The sequence below is a fragment of the Hyla sarda genome, chromosome 7, assembly GCF_029499605.1.
Source record: "Hyla sarda isolate aHylSar1 chromosome 7, aHylSar1.hap1, whole genome shotgun sequence".
NCBI classification, from domain to species: Eukaryota; Metazoa; Chordata; class Amphibia; order Anura; family Hylidae; genus Hyla; species Hyla sarda.
Window position 1 is genome coordinate 110,454,758 of NC_079195.1, and position 13,062 is coordinate 110,467,819.

General features: G+C 40.1%; 1 protein-coding gene across 1 annotated transcript; it reads left to right on the plus strand.

Annotated features, from left to right (window-relative positions):
* The first annotated feature begins 866 nt into the window (after positions 1-866).
* LOC130282316 (small serum protein 2-like) lies at positions 867-12,410 on the plus strand. Its single transcript, XM_056530425.1, has 5 exons — positions 867-993; positions 1,952-2,036; positions 8,886-8,994; positions 9,781-9,886; positions 12,109-12,410. Exons 2-5 carry the CDS (start codon positions 2,016-2,018, stop codon positions 12,230-12,232), a joined length of 360 nt encoding a protein of 119 aa, XP_056386400.1. The 5' UTR covers positions 867-993; positions 1,952-2,015; the 3' UTR covers positions 12,233-12,410.
* Positions 12,411-13,062: the final 652 nt, after the last annotated feature.

Sequence of the window (13,062 nt, forward strand, 5' to 3'; positions counted from 1 at the left end):
AAATAATAGAAGAGGCGATGTAAAAAGATCATAGCATTTCCAGAGAAAAATTACTGAGAGGAAGAAAGAAAAAGGTAAATTAAAGAGAATTCAAGAATAGTATTCTCCTTTGAGAATTCCCCCCTCAATAATGTACTTAAAAATGCCATCTATAAGAATTGGAACCTCTTGCAAAATGATGGGGACCTTGTAGACGTAACTAGTGCTAAACCTATTATAACATATAAGAAAAATATTTAGTGACTAGTTGAAAAGGTTCAAACAGAGAAATGTGGAAAAGAAAAAAGACTGGCTGTCTGAACAGAGACCTACAGGCAATTTTTGCTGTGGGTCCTGTTCATTTTGCCACTTGAACTCAAAAGCAAAAGAAATAACACTGAATGGTTATGTTATAAAAGTGAAACAACTAATAACATGTCGGTCGTCTTATATTGTCTATACACTAACATGCAAATGCAACCGTTTCTATTGGAAAAACTAAGCATCCATTATTCCATTGAATACGTGAGCATGCCCGATCCTTGCAAACCGGTGCAAGAGCATTGCGCTTCATTCAGCATATCAATGAAGCACATGGAGGAGAAAAAGACGCCTTTCAGTTCACCGGCATTGAAAGGGTGGAACATGCACACTATGGATGGTATAAGGACTAGCTGCTAATAAGAAAAGAAACCAGATGGATTTTGCGTCTGGAGGCTATGGGCTTGATAGCTTTGAATAACAGAACCGAATTGAATGATCTGTCCCTTTGGTTTGTTTTTGGATATGTTTTAAATCACTTATCTGTCTGAAGTTGTTTATGTGTTGCCATGACTACAGAGGGCAGGTGCTATTTAGGACGTGTCTCTGAACGCGATGACGTGTAGGCCAGTTGAAGCGCAAGTCCAGCGCGAAACTGCACCATTGCCCAGCGAGACACCCCTGCACTAGCATCTGTCTGCACTTGGTGTAAGAGTATCAGAAATAAAGTATACACTGAAGCATTACAGAGTGGTGAGTGCCATGTGTTTTCTAATCTTGGGAGCATCATTTACAAATCTGTTTAACTTTCTGGCACCAGTTGATTTAAAACATTTCTGCTTTAAGTTTATGACTATAGACATGAGGGTGCCTTTTCTTGTGGCTCTGCCCCATTTTCTTTGTTCTGCTCATCAGTAGGGGTCAAATCCATTATGGTTCATGTAATGTCCAACAACAGGGTACATTGTGCTAGAGAGACAAGTCAGAAGTCTATACTCATAACAGAGTTAAGGAACAAGTTGGGCTACGCTCTGATCAGGGACCAAATCATGTCCTAAAACAGTCATGTCGCTGAGTCCAACACTCCTAAAGCAAGTCAATCCATCTAGTCAAGTCAATCCAGCAATCCATTTCAATCTAGTCACTGCAACACTGCAACAAACATCTCTCCTTTGCACACTAATTTAACCCTTGCAACGCACACAGCCTTGGACTTGTAAATGGACTATTTCCTGGAAGTAAAATTGCCTTGCATCTTCTCCCCATCTTCCTGTGTCTGGTTAACTGCACGCATCACAACACTGAGGGCATCCCGCCTACCATCCGCAGTACACAATATAACAGGATGCTCCCCGAGAGGACATCGATACCACCGTCAAGTGCAGCCTCTCCAATGCACCTAGGGTTGAGTTACACTGCCACACCGCTCTCAGCACAGCTGACAATACTAGGAGCACTACTAGTCAAAGCAGAAACCCCCTGAGTTTCCGATGGATGGTTCCGGAAAACCTCTAGTTTTGTTTTGGCTTGCTTTGGTTGTACTTCACAACATTTTGAAGAAAACATGACAAGAATAGTTTTTTTGATGAGTAATACACAAATTGTCACCTTCCTCTATGAATCTTAGGTGTGCCTTAATGCTGCATCTTTAAGCCACACCTTTTATTTGTTGCTCATACTAACAGTATAAATATTATCCTTACTCATTCAGTTTGCTAAATCAAGAACACAGTCTTATTTCCCTCGTGTATGATACTTGAGTCGCTTACCTAATAATGTATTGGAAATCTGCAGAGGTAAGATAGTTTTTTTTCTTCTTTTTAAGGCAAACCAATGTGATAAATATCAGCATATAGAAAGTACAACTAATTTAGTCTGTGAAGGAGAAGGTTTTTTTTACCTTTAAAATAATTCACAACAGTCCCATTGGCCCAGAATTATCAAACTGTGTGAGAGGAAAACTGGAGGGATTTTTCCACAGTAACCAATCACAGCTCAGCTTTCACTTTACCAGAGCTTGTCAGCTGAGCTGTGATTGGTTGCTGTGGAAAAATCCCTCCACTTTTTCTCTCACACAGTTTGATAAATCTGGGCCATTATGTTTTTTCTTGTTAAAAAATGTTTATCTTACGAGGGTTTGAAATAGTAGTGTTGAAAACCATAGCAGTGCACCAATATGTAAATGTTACTAGCTACCCCACAATATCACATTGGTGGGATGGCAAAAGGTAAGTTGTGTATCGACGGAAAAGAGCTTCCAAATATGTGACAGATTTACTAAAAATGTCATTGTCTTATAGCGGTACTTTTTTTTTTTTTTTTCAAATCAACTGATGCCAGAAAGTTAAACAGATTTGTAAATTACTTCTATTTAAAAAAATCTTAATCCTTCCAGTACTTATCAGCTTCTGTATGCCCCACAGGAAGTTCTTTTCTTTTTTTAATTTATTTTCTATCTGTCCACGGTGCTCTCTGCTGACACCTCTGTCCATGTCAGGAACTGTCCAGAACAGAAGCAACTCCCCATAGCAAACCTATCCTGCTCTGGTCAGACAGAAAAGAAATTCAAAAAGAAAAGACCTTTCTGTGGAGCATACAGCAGCTTATAAGTACTGGAAGGATTAAGATTTTTAAATAGAAGCAATTTACAAATCTGTTTAACTTTCTGGCATCAGTTGATTTGAAAAAAAAAATGTTTTCTACCGGAGTACCCCTTTAAGTATATATAATTATTACATGATCATTCTCATGCCCATACCTTATTTTTTTAAGAGAACAACATATTATATATTCAAAGGGGTACTCCAGTGCTTAAACACTTATTTCCTATCCACATGATAGGAGATAAGTGTCTGATCTCGGGTGTGTGACCACTTGGACCCCCATGATCTCCAGAACCGCACCCTAGCTCTATTTTTGCAGAGTGGGTTTTAGATTTTGATTCAATAGATAAAACCAAAGTTAAAGGGGCATCTCCAGAATGATGCCCTGGCTCTCCACATGCACAGAGTGGGGTTGACATGCCCCTCCATGCATTTCTATGGGAGCACTGAAGATACATGAGTGCTGTAGTTGTATATGTCTGGCTCTCCAATAGAGATGCATGGAGGGGCATGTCGACCCCACTCTGTGCACGAGGAGAGCCAGGGCATCATTCTGGAAATACCACTTTTACTTCGGTTTTATCCATTGAATCTAAGTCTGTAGAAGAGAAATTATATATATTTAAAACAAACTGGTAGGCAGTTCCTGACATGGACAGAGGTGCCAGCAGAGAGCACCATGTCTGACTGTAAAAACTACATGACTTTCACCAGGGCATATAGCAGTTGATAACAGGGCCATCTTTAATTTTGATTGGACCCTGGGCAAGCAATTTTTTTTAGGCTCACTGTTTTAACCCCAGAGTTTTTCAGTTTTTGCACTTTCGTTTTTTCCTCCTTATCTTAAAAAAATCCAAATTCTTTCAAATTTGCACCTAAAAATCCATATTATGGCTTATTTTTTTCACCAGCAATTCTACTTTGTAATGACATCAGTCATTTTACCCAAAAATCTACAGCAAAATGTAAAAAAAATTATTGTGCGACAAAATTGAAGAAAAATGCCATTTTATAACTTTTGGGGGCTTCCGTTTCTACGTAGTACATTTATCGGTAAAAATTACACCTTCTCTTTATTCTGTAGATCCATACAATTAAAATGATACCCTACTTATATAGGTTTGATTTAGTCGTACTTCTGAAAAAAAATCATAACTACATGCAGAAAAATTTATACTTTTAAAATTGTCATCTTCTGACCACTATAACTTTTCATTTTTCCGTGTATGGGGTAGTATGTGGGCTAATTTTTTGCGCCGTGATCTGAAGATTTTAGCGGTACCATTTTTGTATTGATCGGACTTATTGATAGCTTTTTATTCATTTTTCATTACATAAAAAGTGACCAAAAATACGCTATTTTGGACTTTGGAATTTTTTGCGCGTACGCCATTGACCGTGCAGTTTAATTACTTTTATATTTTTATAATTCGGACATTTCCGCACTCAGTGGTACCACATATGTTTATTTTTATATACACTGGTTTTATGTTTTTAAATTAGGGAAGGGGTTAAATCATTTTTATCAACTTTTTTTCACTTTTTTTTTTTTGCAGTGTTATAGCTCCCATAGGGGGCTATAACACTGCACACGCTGATCTTTTACATTGATCAATGGTTTCTCATAGGAAACCATTGATCAATGATTCTGCCGCTTGAATGCTCATGCCTGGATCTCAGGCACTGAGCAGTCATTCAGTGATCGGACACGAGGAGACAGGCAAGGGGACCCTCCTGCTGTCCTACAGCTGTTCGGGATGCCGCGATTTGGCCGCAGCGATCCCGAACAGCCCCCTGAGCTAACCGGCATTAGTTTACTTTCACTTTAGACACGGCAATCAACTTTGAACACCGCGTCTAAAGGGTTAATAGCGCGCGGCACCGCGATCAGTGCCGCGCGCTATTAGCCACGGGTCCCGGCTGTTGTTAGATGCCGGGCCTGGCCGATCCCATTCTATAACACTGTGGCCCCGAGTTATAGAACGGGAGCAGACTCAGGATGTACAGGTACGCCCTGGGTCCTTAAGGGGTTAAAGCCCATGGCGCCGCTTTAGAACAGTGAGCCGCAGCGGCAGGGCCAGCCCAAGACATTGTGCTGCCTGGGTCCAATAATGAAAAGCTGTCTCTCCCCCCCCCCCCCCCCCCCCCAAAAAAAAAAAAAACACAAATACATGTGGGCATATATATATATATATATAGTTAACAAGAAAATACTGTATACCTAAGTACATAAATATACTAGTCGAGCAGTTACCAATTAATACCACTAAACAAGGAGCAAATATTACCTTACATTATTGTAACCAGACCAGTTCGGGGATGCTGAGACCAACAATACCAATAATACCGATATACCAAGATAAATAATGATATAACAAGGGACACATAATACCGCCACACAAGGACCATTACACAACAAAGAGACTAGTGACTGGATAATTCCACTATACAGTTATTAAATAAAATTCACTATATACAAACCAAGATTTCCCAACTACCTCACCCTGCCCCCCCCCCCCCCAATACAGTGACCATATAGTGGTGTATGCAGGATCTGTATTCCATATAAGTGATTATACACAGGACCATATATTGCTATATACCATCTGTACACAGGTTCTGTATTCCATATAAGTGATTATATACAGGACCATATAGAGGTATATACCAGCTGTATAAAGATCTGTATACCATATAAGTGATTACAATGACATTTATAGACTTAATTACATGTTTTCTGATCAGCGGCGTCCCCTTTCTTCTCCAGCCAAAACTACTTCTCTTCAGCATCTGCGGGACAAACATGTTAGACTCTGCATTTTTCCAGTGCTCTCCATTGCCGATCCCCCCTTTGACATGTCAATTCCGAATCCCCCCCCCCCCTTCTGTACCATTTCAATTCCCCCCTCTGATTTCCTCTGTGCCATTTCAATTCTTCTGCCATTTCCCCTTCTGATAGGGAGAGGGGATGAAATAGCACAGGGGATCAGAGGGGAAACTGGGAACTGAAATGGCAGAAGGGGGATCAGAGAAGGGGGTTTGAAATGGCACAGGGGGGGGTCAGAGGGGGAATTGGGAATTGAGGTGGCCCCTCTGATCCCCCTGTGCCATTTTAATTACCTCCCCCATCCCCCTGTGCCATTTCATTAACCCGTCCATCACCTTAGCCATTTCATTAACCCCCTCCCTGTGCCATTTCATTAACCCCCTCCTCTCAACCCCTCTCCCCTCTGTGCCATTTCATTAACCCCCCCTTCTCCCCCTGTGCAATTTAATTAAATCCTTCCCTCCTCCCCCCCCGTGCCAATTCATTAAACACCCCCTCCTTTCCTTCCCCCTGTGCCAATCCATTAACCCACCCTCCCCCTGTGCCAATTCATTAACCCCCTCCCCTCCTCACCCCCCCCCCCCCACTGTGCTAATTAATTAACCCCCTTCTCCTCCTCCCCTTCCCCCTGTGCCAATTCATTAACCCCCCTCCCTCACCCCCACTCCCACTCTGCCAATTCATTAACCCCCCCTCTCTGCCTCCCAACCCCCCCCCCCTCCCCGCTGCTGCCTCACCTTAACACACACTCACCTGGCCTGTGAGTCAAGCAGGCTCAGGTGGTGCACTGTATCCGCAGTGTGCGTGCCTTTTTTGCTCCTGTGACAAACGCGACTCCTGCGCAGGAGAGAAGAACGTCTGCGTAAGTAAGTCGGGGCAGGCTTAATCAAAGTGACGACGGCGCCGGCCTGGCTATTAAGCAGTTTGGGCTGCCCCGTGGCCGCTTTACAACAGTGAACCGCAGTGCAGCAACAGCCAGGGCTGGCCCTGCCTGGACTGGTGACGGTGGCTAGCTGCATTGGCATGGGGCTAAAGGGCTAGCTGCTTTGGCCCCCCAGGAATGACAGAGCCCAGGGGAGCCGCCCCTTTTGCCCCGCATTAAAGACGGCCCTGGTTGATAAGTACAGAAAGGATTATTTATGAAAAAAATTAAAGAGAAAGCTTACAGATCTGTATAACTTTCTAGCACCAGTTGATTTGAGAACAATTTTTCCCCACAAGTACCCTATGGGAGTCAGTTGACAATTGCTCTAGAAAGTAGCTTGCTACAAACTGTAAAGTGACAGGAAAGGTGCCCAAACAGTTGTTGCTGTGTTTTAGCAATTGCTGTTAGTAACTTGAATAATATCTGTTTGTTACGTCTATTCTAGTGACCAGATGGAAAACTACATTTTCATAAAAACTACATTTTTTTTTTTAAAGTAAAAAAAGTTTTACAATTAAAATCTGAATCAAATAATATAATTTTCTGGTACGTTCTGTCTAAATTGTGACATTCCTTATCTGGAAAGGTTAATCTTGCATTTATTTTCAATTATTTAAAGGGGTATTCCAGGAAAAAACTTTTTTATATATATCAACTGGCTCCAGAAAGTTAAACAGATTTGTAAATGACTTCTATTAAAAAATCTTAATCCTTTCAGTACTTATGAGCTTCTGAAATTAAGGTTGTTCTTTTCTGTCTAAATCCTCTCTGATGACACCTGTCTCGGGAAACGCCCAGTTTAGAAGCAAATCCCCATAGCAAACCTCTTCTAAACTGGGCGTTTCCCGAGACAGGTGTCATCAGAGAGGATTAAGACAGAAAAGAACAAACTTAACTTCAGAAACTCAAAAGTACTGAAAGGATTAAGATTTTTTAATAGAAGTAATTCACAAATCTGTTTAACTTTCTGGAGCCAGTTGATATATATAAAAAAGTTTTTCCCTGGGATACCCCTTTAAGGTTTTGTGGTAAATTTGTTGCAGAATTCAAAGTGAATTTCTTTCTCAATCTGCACTCAGCTAGCTTACAGACCCCTCCCCTCCCAGCTTTACTTGTATGAAATCTCTATGGAATTAGGGTATATAGTAGAGCTACACCTCTCCTGTGTTCACACACTGTGTTCCTTGCTGCATTTTTTCAGTGATTTTCCCAAAATTGTGGCAAAAAAGGGTGCTATTTTACCACATTTGTGCAAATCACAGTAAAAATTGGTTCCTTTTAAAGCAATTAAGGAACATCGCAAAATTGCAGTTAAAGGAGATGTTTGGTGCAGACTTTTCCTATTCCATTCTGCCCGGGCTGCAAAAACAGAGAAAACAAACTTTCACTTACCTTCCTACGTTACCCCGGAGCTCTGCAACAGCTGATCGGTTGGCCTGGCTGTCTACTACCTACTTCCTTTAGCCCGGTACGTCACACAGCGCTTCAGCCTATCACCGGCCGCAACGATGTCCTGCCTCGGCCGGTGATAGGCTGAAGCGGAGCTCCGGGGGAACGTAGGAGGGTAAGTGCCCGGGCAGAATGGAATAGGAAAAGTCCGCACCGGACATCTCCTTTAAAACATATGAAAAATGCTGTAAATATTCAGTGTGCGAATAGAGCCTAAAATGTTCAGAAAAAACATCAGTTGTGATTATAGGTCAAATCCCTTTCGCATCATGGCAGTATTTCTCTAAAGAAACACGCTTTAATTAAGATAACATATCAAAACTGCACACAATGTGATCTGACCTTAACCCACTTGTATATTTAGTTAATCTGGGTGAACCCTAGCGTTAGAAGCTTAATTAGAAGACCAAGTGCAATAATCAAACACCTCACCCAAAACCAGAGGAATCATGGGAAATGTAGGCAGAATTACAGAACCACTTCAGTGATAACCTAACATCCAAAATGAAGCCTATCCCATACCTGCCACGTCAGCAAAAACAAGTAATCACAAGGCATACACAAGAACCTCTTCATTATTCTTTAATAATAGCCTCTGATGCCCTATATAAACAAAAAAATTTGTTTTTTAAGAAAACTCTACATGTCATAAAGCGTCAGTTTTGATTGGTCAAGGTCTAAATGTTCAGACTCCCATGTTCATTTGAATGAGTGGGAGAATTGTGTGGCTGTGCACTTCACTCCCTTGCTCATAAATCTATAATTTAAGCAAGGTTTTACTGCATAAAACACTAAACCAAATGTTATCAGATTTTACAATGTTGCAATCTTTATTTTTTAGGGCGGTTTAGTGACTTGTCTACTGGCTTATAGTTTCCTGGTGTCCGTATGCAATGGAGCTTGTGTTGACAGAGAACCCAAACTATCAAGTTTAGGTGAAAAACCTGATGGTACGTAGCATGACGATTTACACCATGATAAGTGGAAATTGTTAATTAGGCAAATGTGTACAGTCTCTGAGATCTCTCTGGTTCATGACATATCTCCACCTCTATATCAATCAGGTCCCTCAATTCCCTGCAAACCTGGCCCTGTTGGTGGAGGTCATCCACAAACGTAAACTTTGGCTAAGGCTATTTTTACACAGCACTTTTTTTCAGCAGTTTTTTGGCCGTTTTAAAGGACAAAAGGCGGACAAAAACTGCAGTCTTTTCCAGGTATTGAGATCAATGGGAAATCTGCTTATAATGCACCCATTGGGGAAGCAGAGGTTACCAAAACCTTTGTAGAGGAAGAGTGGTGCAGTTGGCCATAGCAACAAAATCTTTTATTTTTAAAAAGTCCTATGAAAAATGAAAGAAGCAATATAATTGGTTGCTATGGGCAACTGCACCACTCTTCCTCTACACAGGTTTTTATATATATATATCTCCCATTGTATTATTTAAAAGACGGGACCAAACAAAATCTCTGAACATGGCCTAAGGGTGTTGATTTATTTCTGATCCTTGCAGGGCCTGATGGCTTTGAGGTTGGGCAATTTTGGTTCTCCTTTCGAGAGGGCTTGTGACAGGCCACGTCCTTGTTCACTTTTATATGCACTGGGCTTTTTAGGCCATACAGCGGCTTGAAACAAAATAAACACTTGGGGAATCTGAGAGGATCCATTTATCCTGTTTTATATTGGGACATAGCTGGTGAAACATTCCTCAAGTTTTCTTGTTTTATCATCATAGGATGCATGGATGGGGACATCAAAAGAGATTTAGACTCAACATGGTTAAAAGAAGGATGCATGGAATGTACTTGTGACTCAAATGGCCTGATCAACTGCTGCAGCAGGTAATTCTTCACTATAGGATTTACTAAAAGGTTTAGATTAAATAATACACAAGTCATAAGTTTCCATCAATTATTTCTATTCTTAAAATGCTGTAATGTGTTGCAATATGAACAAGGCCCCTTTAAAATGTTTTTGCTTTTGTCAGAACTTTTTGTGACTGAAAATCAGTTACATACATATATCTGACTAGGTATTCTTTGTTGTTGTTGTTGGAAAGTATATAGATTTTTGCAAGCTCCATTCACATGGATGGGAAAGTTGCAGATAATTGTGCAAGAAATGTGAATTCCCCCTAAAACGGTTGCCTTGCAGCACTAGGGTCCTGGGTTCAAATCCCACCAAGGACAACATCTGCAAAGAATCTGTATGTTCTCTCCATGTTTGTATGGGTTTCCTCCTACACTTCAAAACATACTGATAGGTTCAGACTGTGAGCCCCAATAAGGACAGGGACCAACTTAAGCGTACAGAGTTGCAGAATCTGTGTGGGATATATAAATTAAGAATTATTATTATTATCAATTGCTAGCATTTCAGTTTATTAGATTTAACAGTACAATTAATTAAAAAATATGTACGTATATATGGGGGAGAGGAAAACCTGTCCAGAGGAAAAGTTGACCAGTTGCTTTTAGCAACCAATCAGATCGCTTCTTTCATTTTTGAAAATGCCTCTGAAAGATTAAAGAAGCGATTTGATTGGTTGCTATGGGCAGCTCAGCAACTTTTTCTCTGGACAGGTTTTGACAAATCTCCCCCGATGTGTGAATGTGACCCCTATATGGACTAAGCAGTTTACTAGGAGGTGTGCAAAAATGCCAGCAAATGTTTAAATGTTTAGATTTAGAAAAACATCTGCTTTGTGTTTTGTTTTTTTTGGGGGGGGGGGGGGGGATGGGAATTCACATATTATGTGGTATTTTTGCAGGTTGTAGGGAATCTGTCATGACTTTTACACTGCTTGAATCATATGCCATTGGGACAGTATCCAGTGGCTTCACCTTGCTCCACTGGCTGGAGACCACCCTTACAAAGCTGCATTACATATGGGGACCGGATCCAGCAAGGAGATGGGAAACGGCCCCCATCTCATTTGAATGAGCCGACCGAAGTCAGATAGTGACTCCAGTCGGCTCATTTTTGCCCCGTATTTGGTTTTGTGATCGGACCTAAAACCGTGGTATACTACGGTTTTAGGTCCGGTCACAAAACTAGATACTGGGCAAAAATGAGCTGACAGGAGTCACTATCTGACTCCGGTCGGCTCATTCAAATGAATGAGATGGAGACTGGGTCCAGCTGGGATATGGGAGCTCCATGTTTTCCTCCAAGCCAGATCCAGTCCCCGTATCTAACAAACATGGCATGAACCCAGCCTAACTCCATTATTTGGCTATACAACATAGTTTTGATTTTAATTTGAGGGCACTGGGTTTATACAAATTCTGTCCACACTTCAGTAGAATTGTGTTTTGACAGATGTAGGTTACTGTTCACGCGAGACAAATTTGTTGCGGAAATTTATGCCCCACATAGTTAAGTTAACAAAAATGCAATCTAGCTCTGTCTCTGCCAGCTACTTACATAACGTTCAGTGAGCAGGATGTATAGAATAGAGGAAGTGACAATGCAGCTGCATTCATTGGACCTGGCAATCAGATGATCAGTGAGTGCCCCAAGCATGGCATGCCCCAACCAGTACTGCTTATTAGTTATGTCAGGATAGGGGGATGTTTTTTCTGGTAACTGGTAGCATGTAAAAATGCAATAAATAAATAAATAAAATAAAAAACATTTTGTACATATTACTCCTAATATATATATATATATATATATATATATATATATAGATATATAGATAGAAAGCGTCCCACAGCACTCCAATATAAAGTGAAAAGTAGTGTAGTTTATTTCCTCATATTAGGAAATAAACTACACTCTACTTTTCACTTTATATTAGAGTGCTGCAGGACGCTTTTCTATTTGTGGCAATTGGGCCCGCTTGCACCCATATTACCTTAACGCTGTTCGGATGGGCTGCTCTACCTTGCTTCTATTTATATTTATATATATATATATATATATATATATATATATATATATATATATATACTGTATATTTTTTAAATAACAGCCTTGTGTGTCACAAAAATGTTGCAAAAATTTGGTAATTTGCACTCTGCAAAATTAGATGAGGAACTAACCATATACTTCTCCCCAGGACACTGGAGCCAATCCTTGAGGACAAGGCATGTGAAGCCATTTTGAATCAAACAACCTGCACATACAGTATCAAGAGAAAGGATAACTCTCCTGAGCCCTGTATAAGCTTGGGTTTTATGTGATACAATGATGTCACAGGTCAAAGAAAGAGGCAACTGAAAAGAGCTGCAAGTGGATTTTTGTATAGAAACAGTTGTGTGTGTATATGACACCACTGTGTTTAACATTTGTAATATAAATATGTCTTTTCACTTTATTATAGTGGTTTGTTTAATGTCTTATGCACCTTTTACAATAAATATAGAAGTTTGCAAAGGTTCTACATTACCTGATACAGATGTGATTACATATACTCTGTCCAATACTATTTTATAGAGTCTACACAAACTACACCAACAAAAATGGCCAAAAAAAGTTCCCAAAAAGGGACTGGAGTCTGAATCTATAAACACTTACAAAGTATAGGCTCCCAAAACAGGGGTATATATCTTTATTGAAAATATTAAAATAATATCAAGGTTGACATAAAACATACTAAAATATACTGTATAATGTGGAGAGAACTTAGGTAGTAATATGGTATTTAATGGTATGCAGAAAAAATATCTCAGCAGGATAATAAAAATATGCACAAATAAGAAGAACGTGAACAACCCTCAATGGATACAAATGCATATCATAAATATGTACATGTACAACAGCAAAGGACAATCCCTCTCGAAAAAACGTGACACATCCCCTATATTATCATTAAAAAAACATGTGCCAGATGTGTTAGAGATATGTGCACCACTATTAATAATAACCTAACATGGTCCCTTGTTTCTGTACTAGACTTCCCTGCATACATTAGTATTGTGGATAACTGATTAAAAAAATGTTGTATCCTATCAGTACCATGTTAAATGAACACAAATGACAATCTATCAACCCTTATACAATAAGGTTTTAC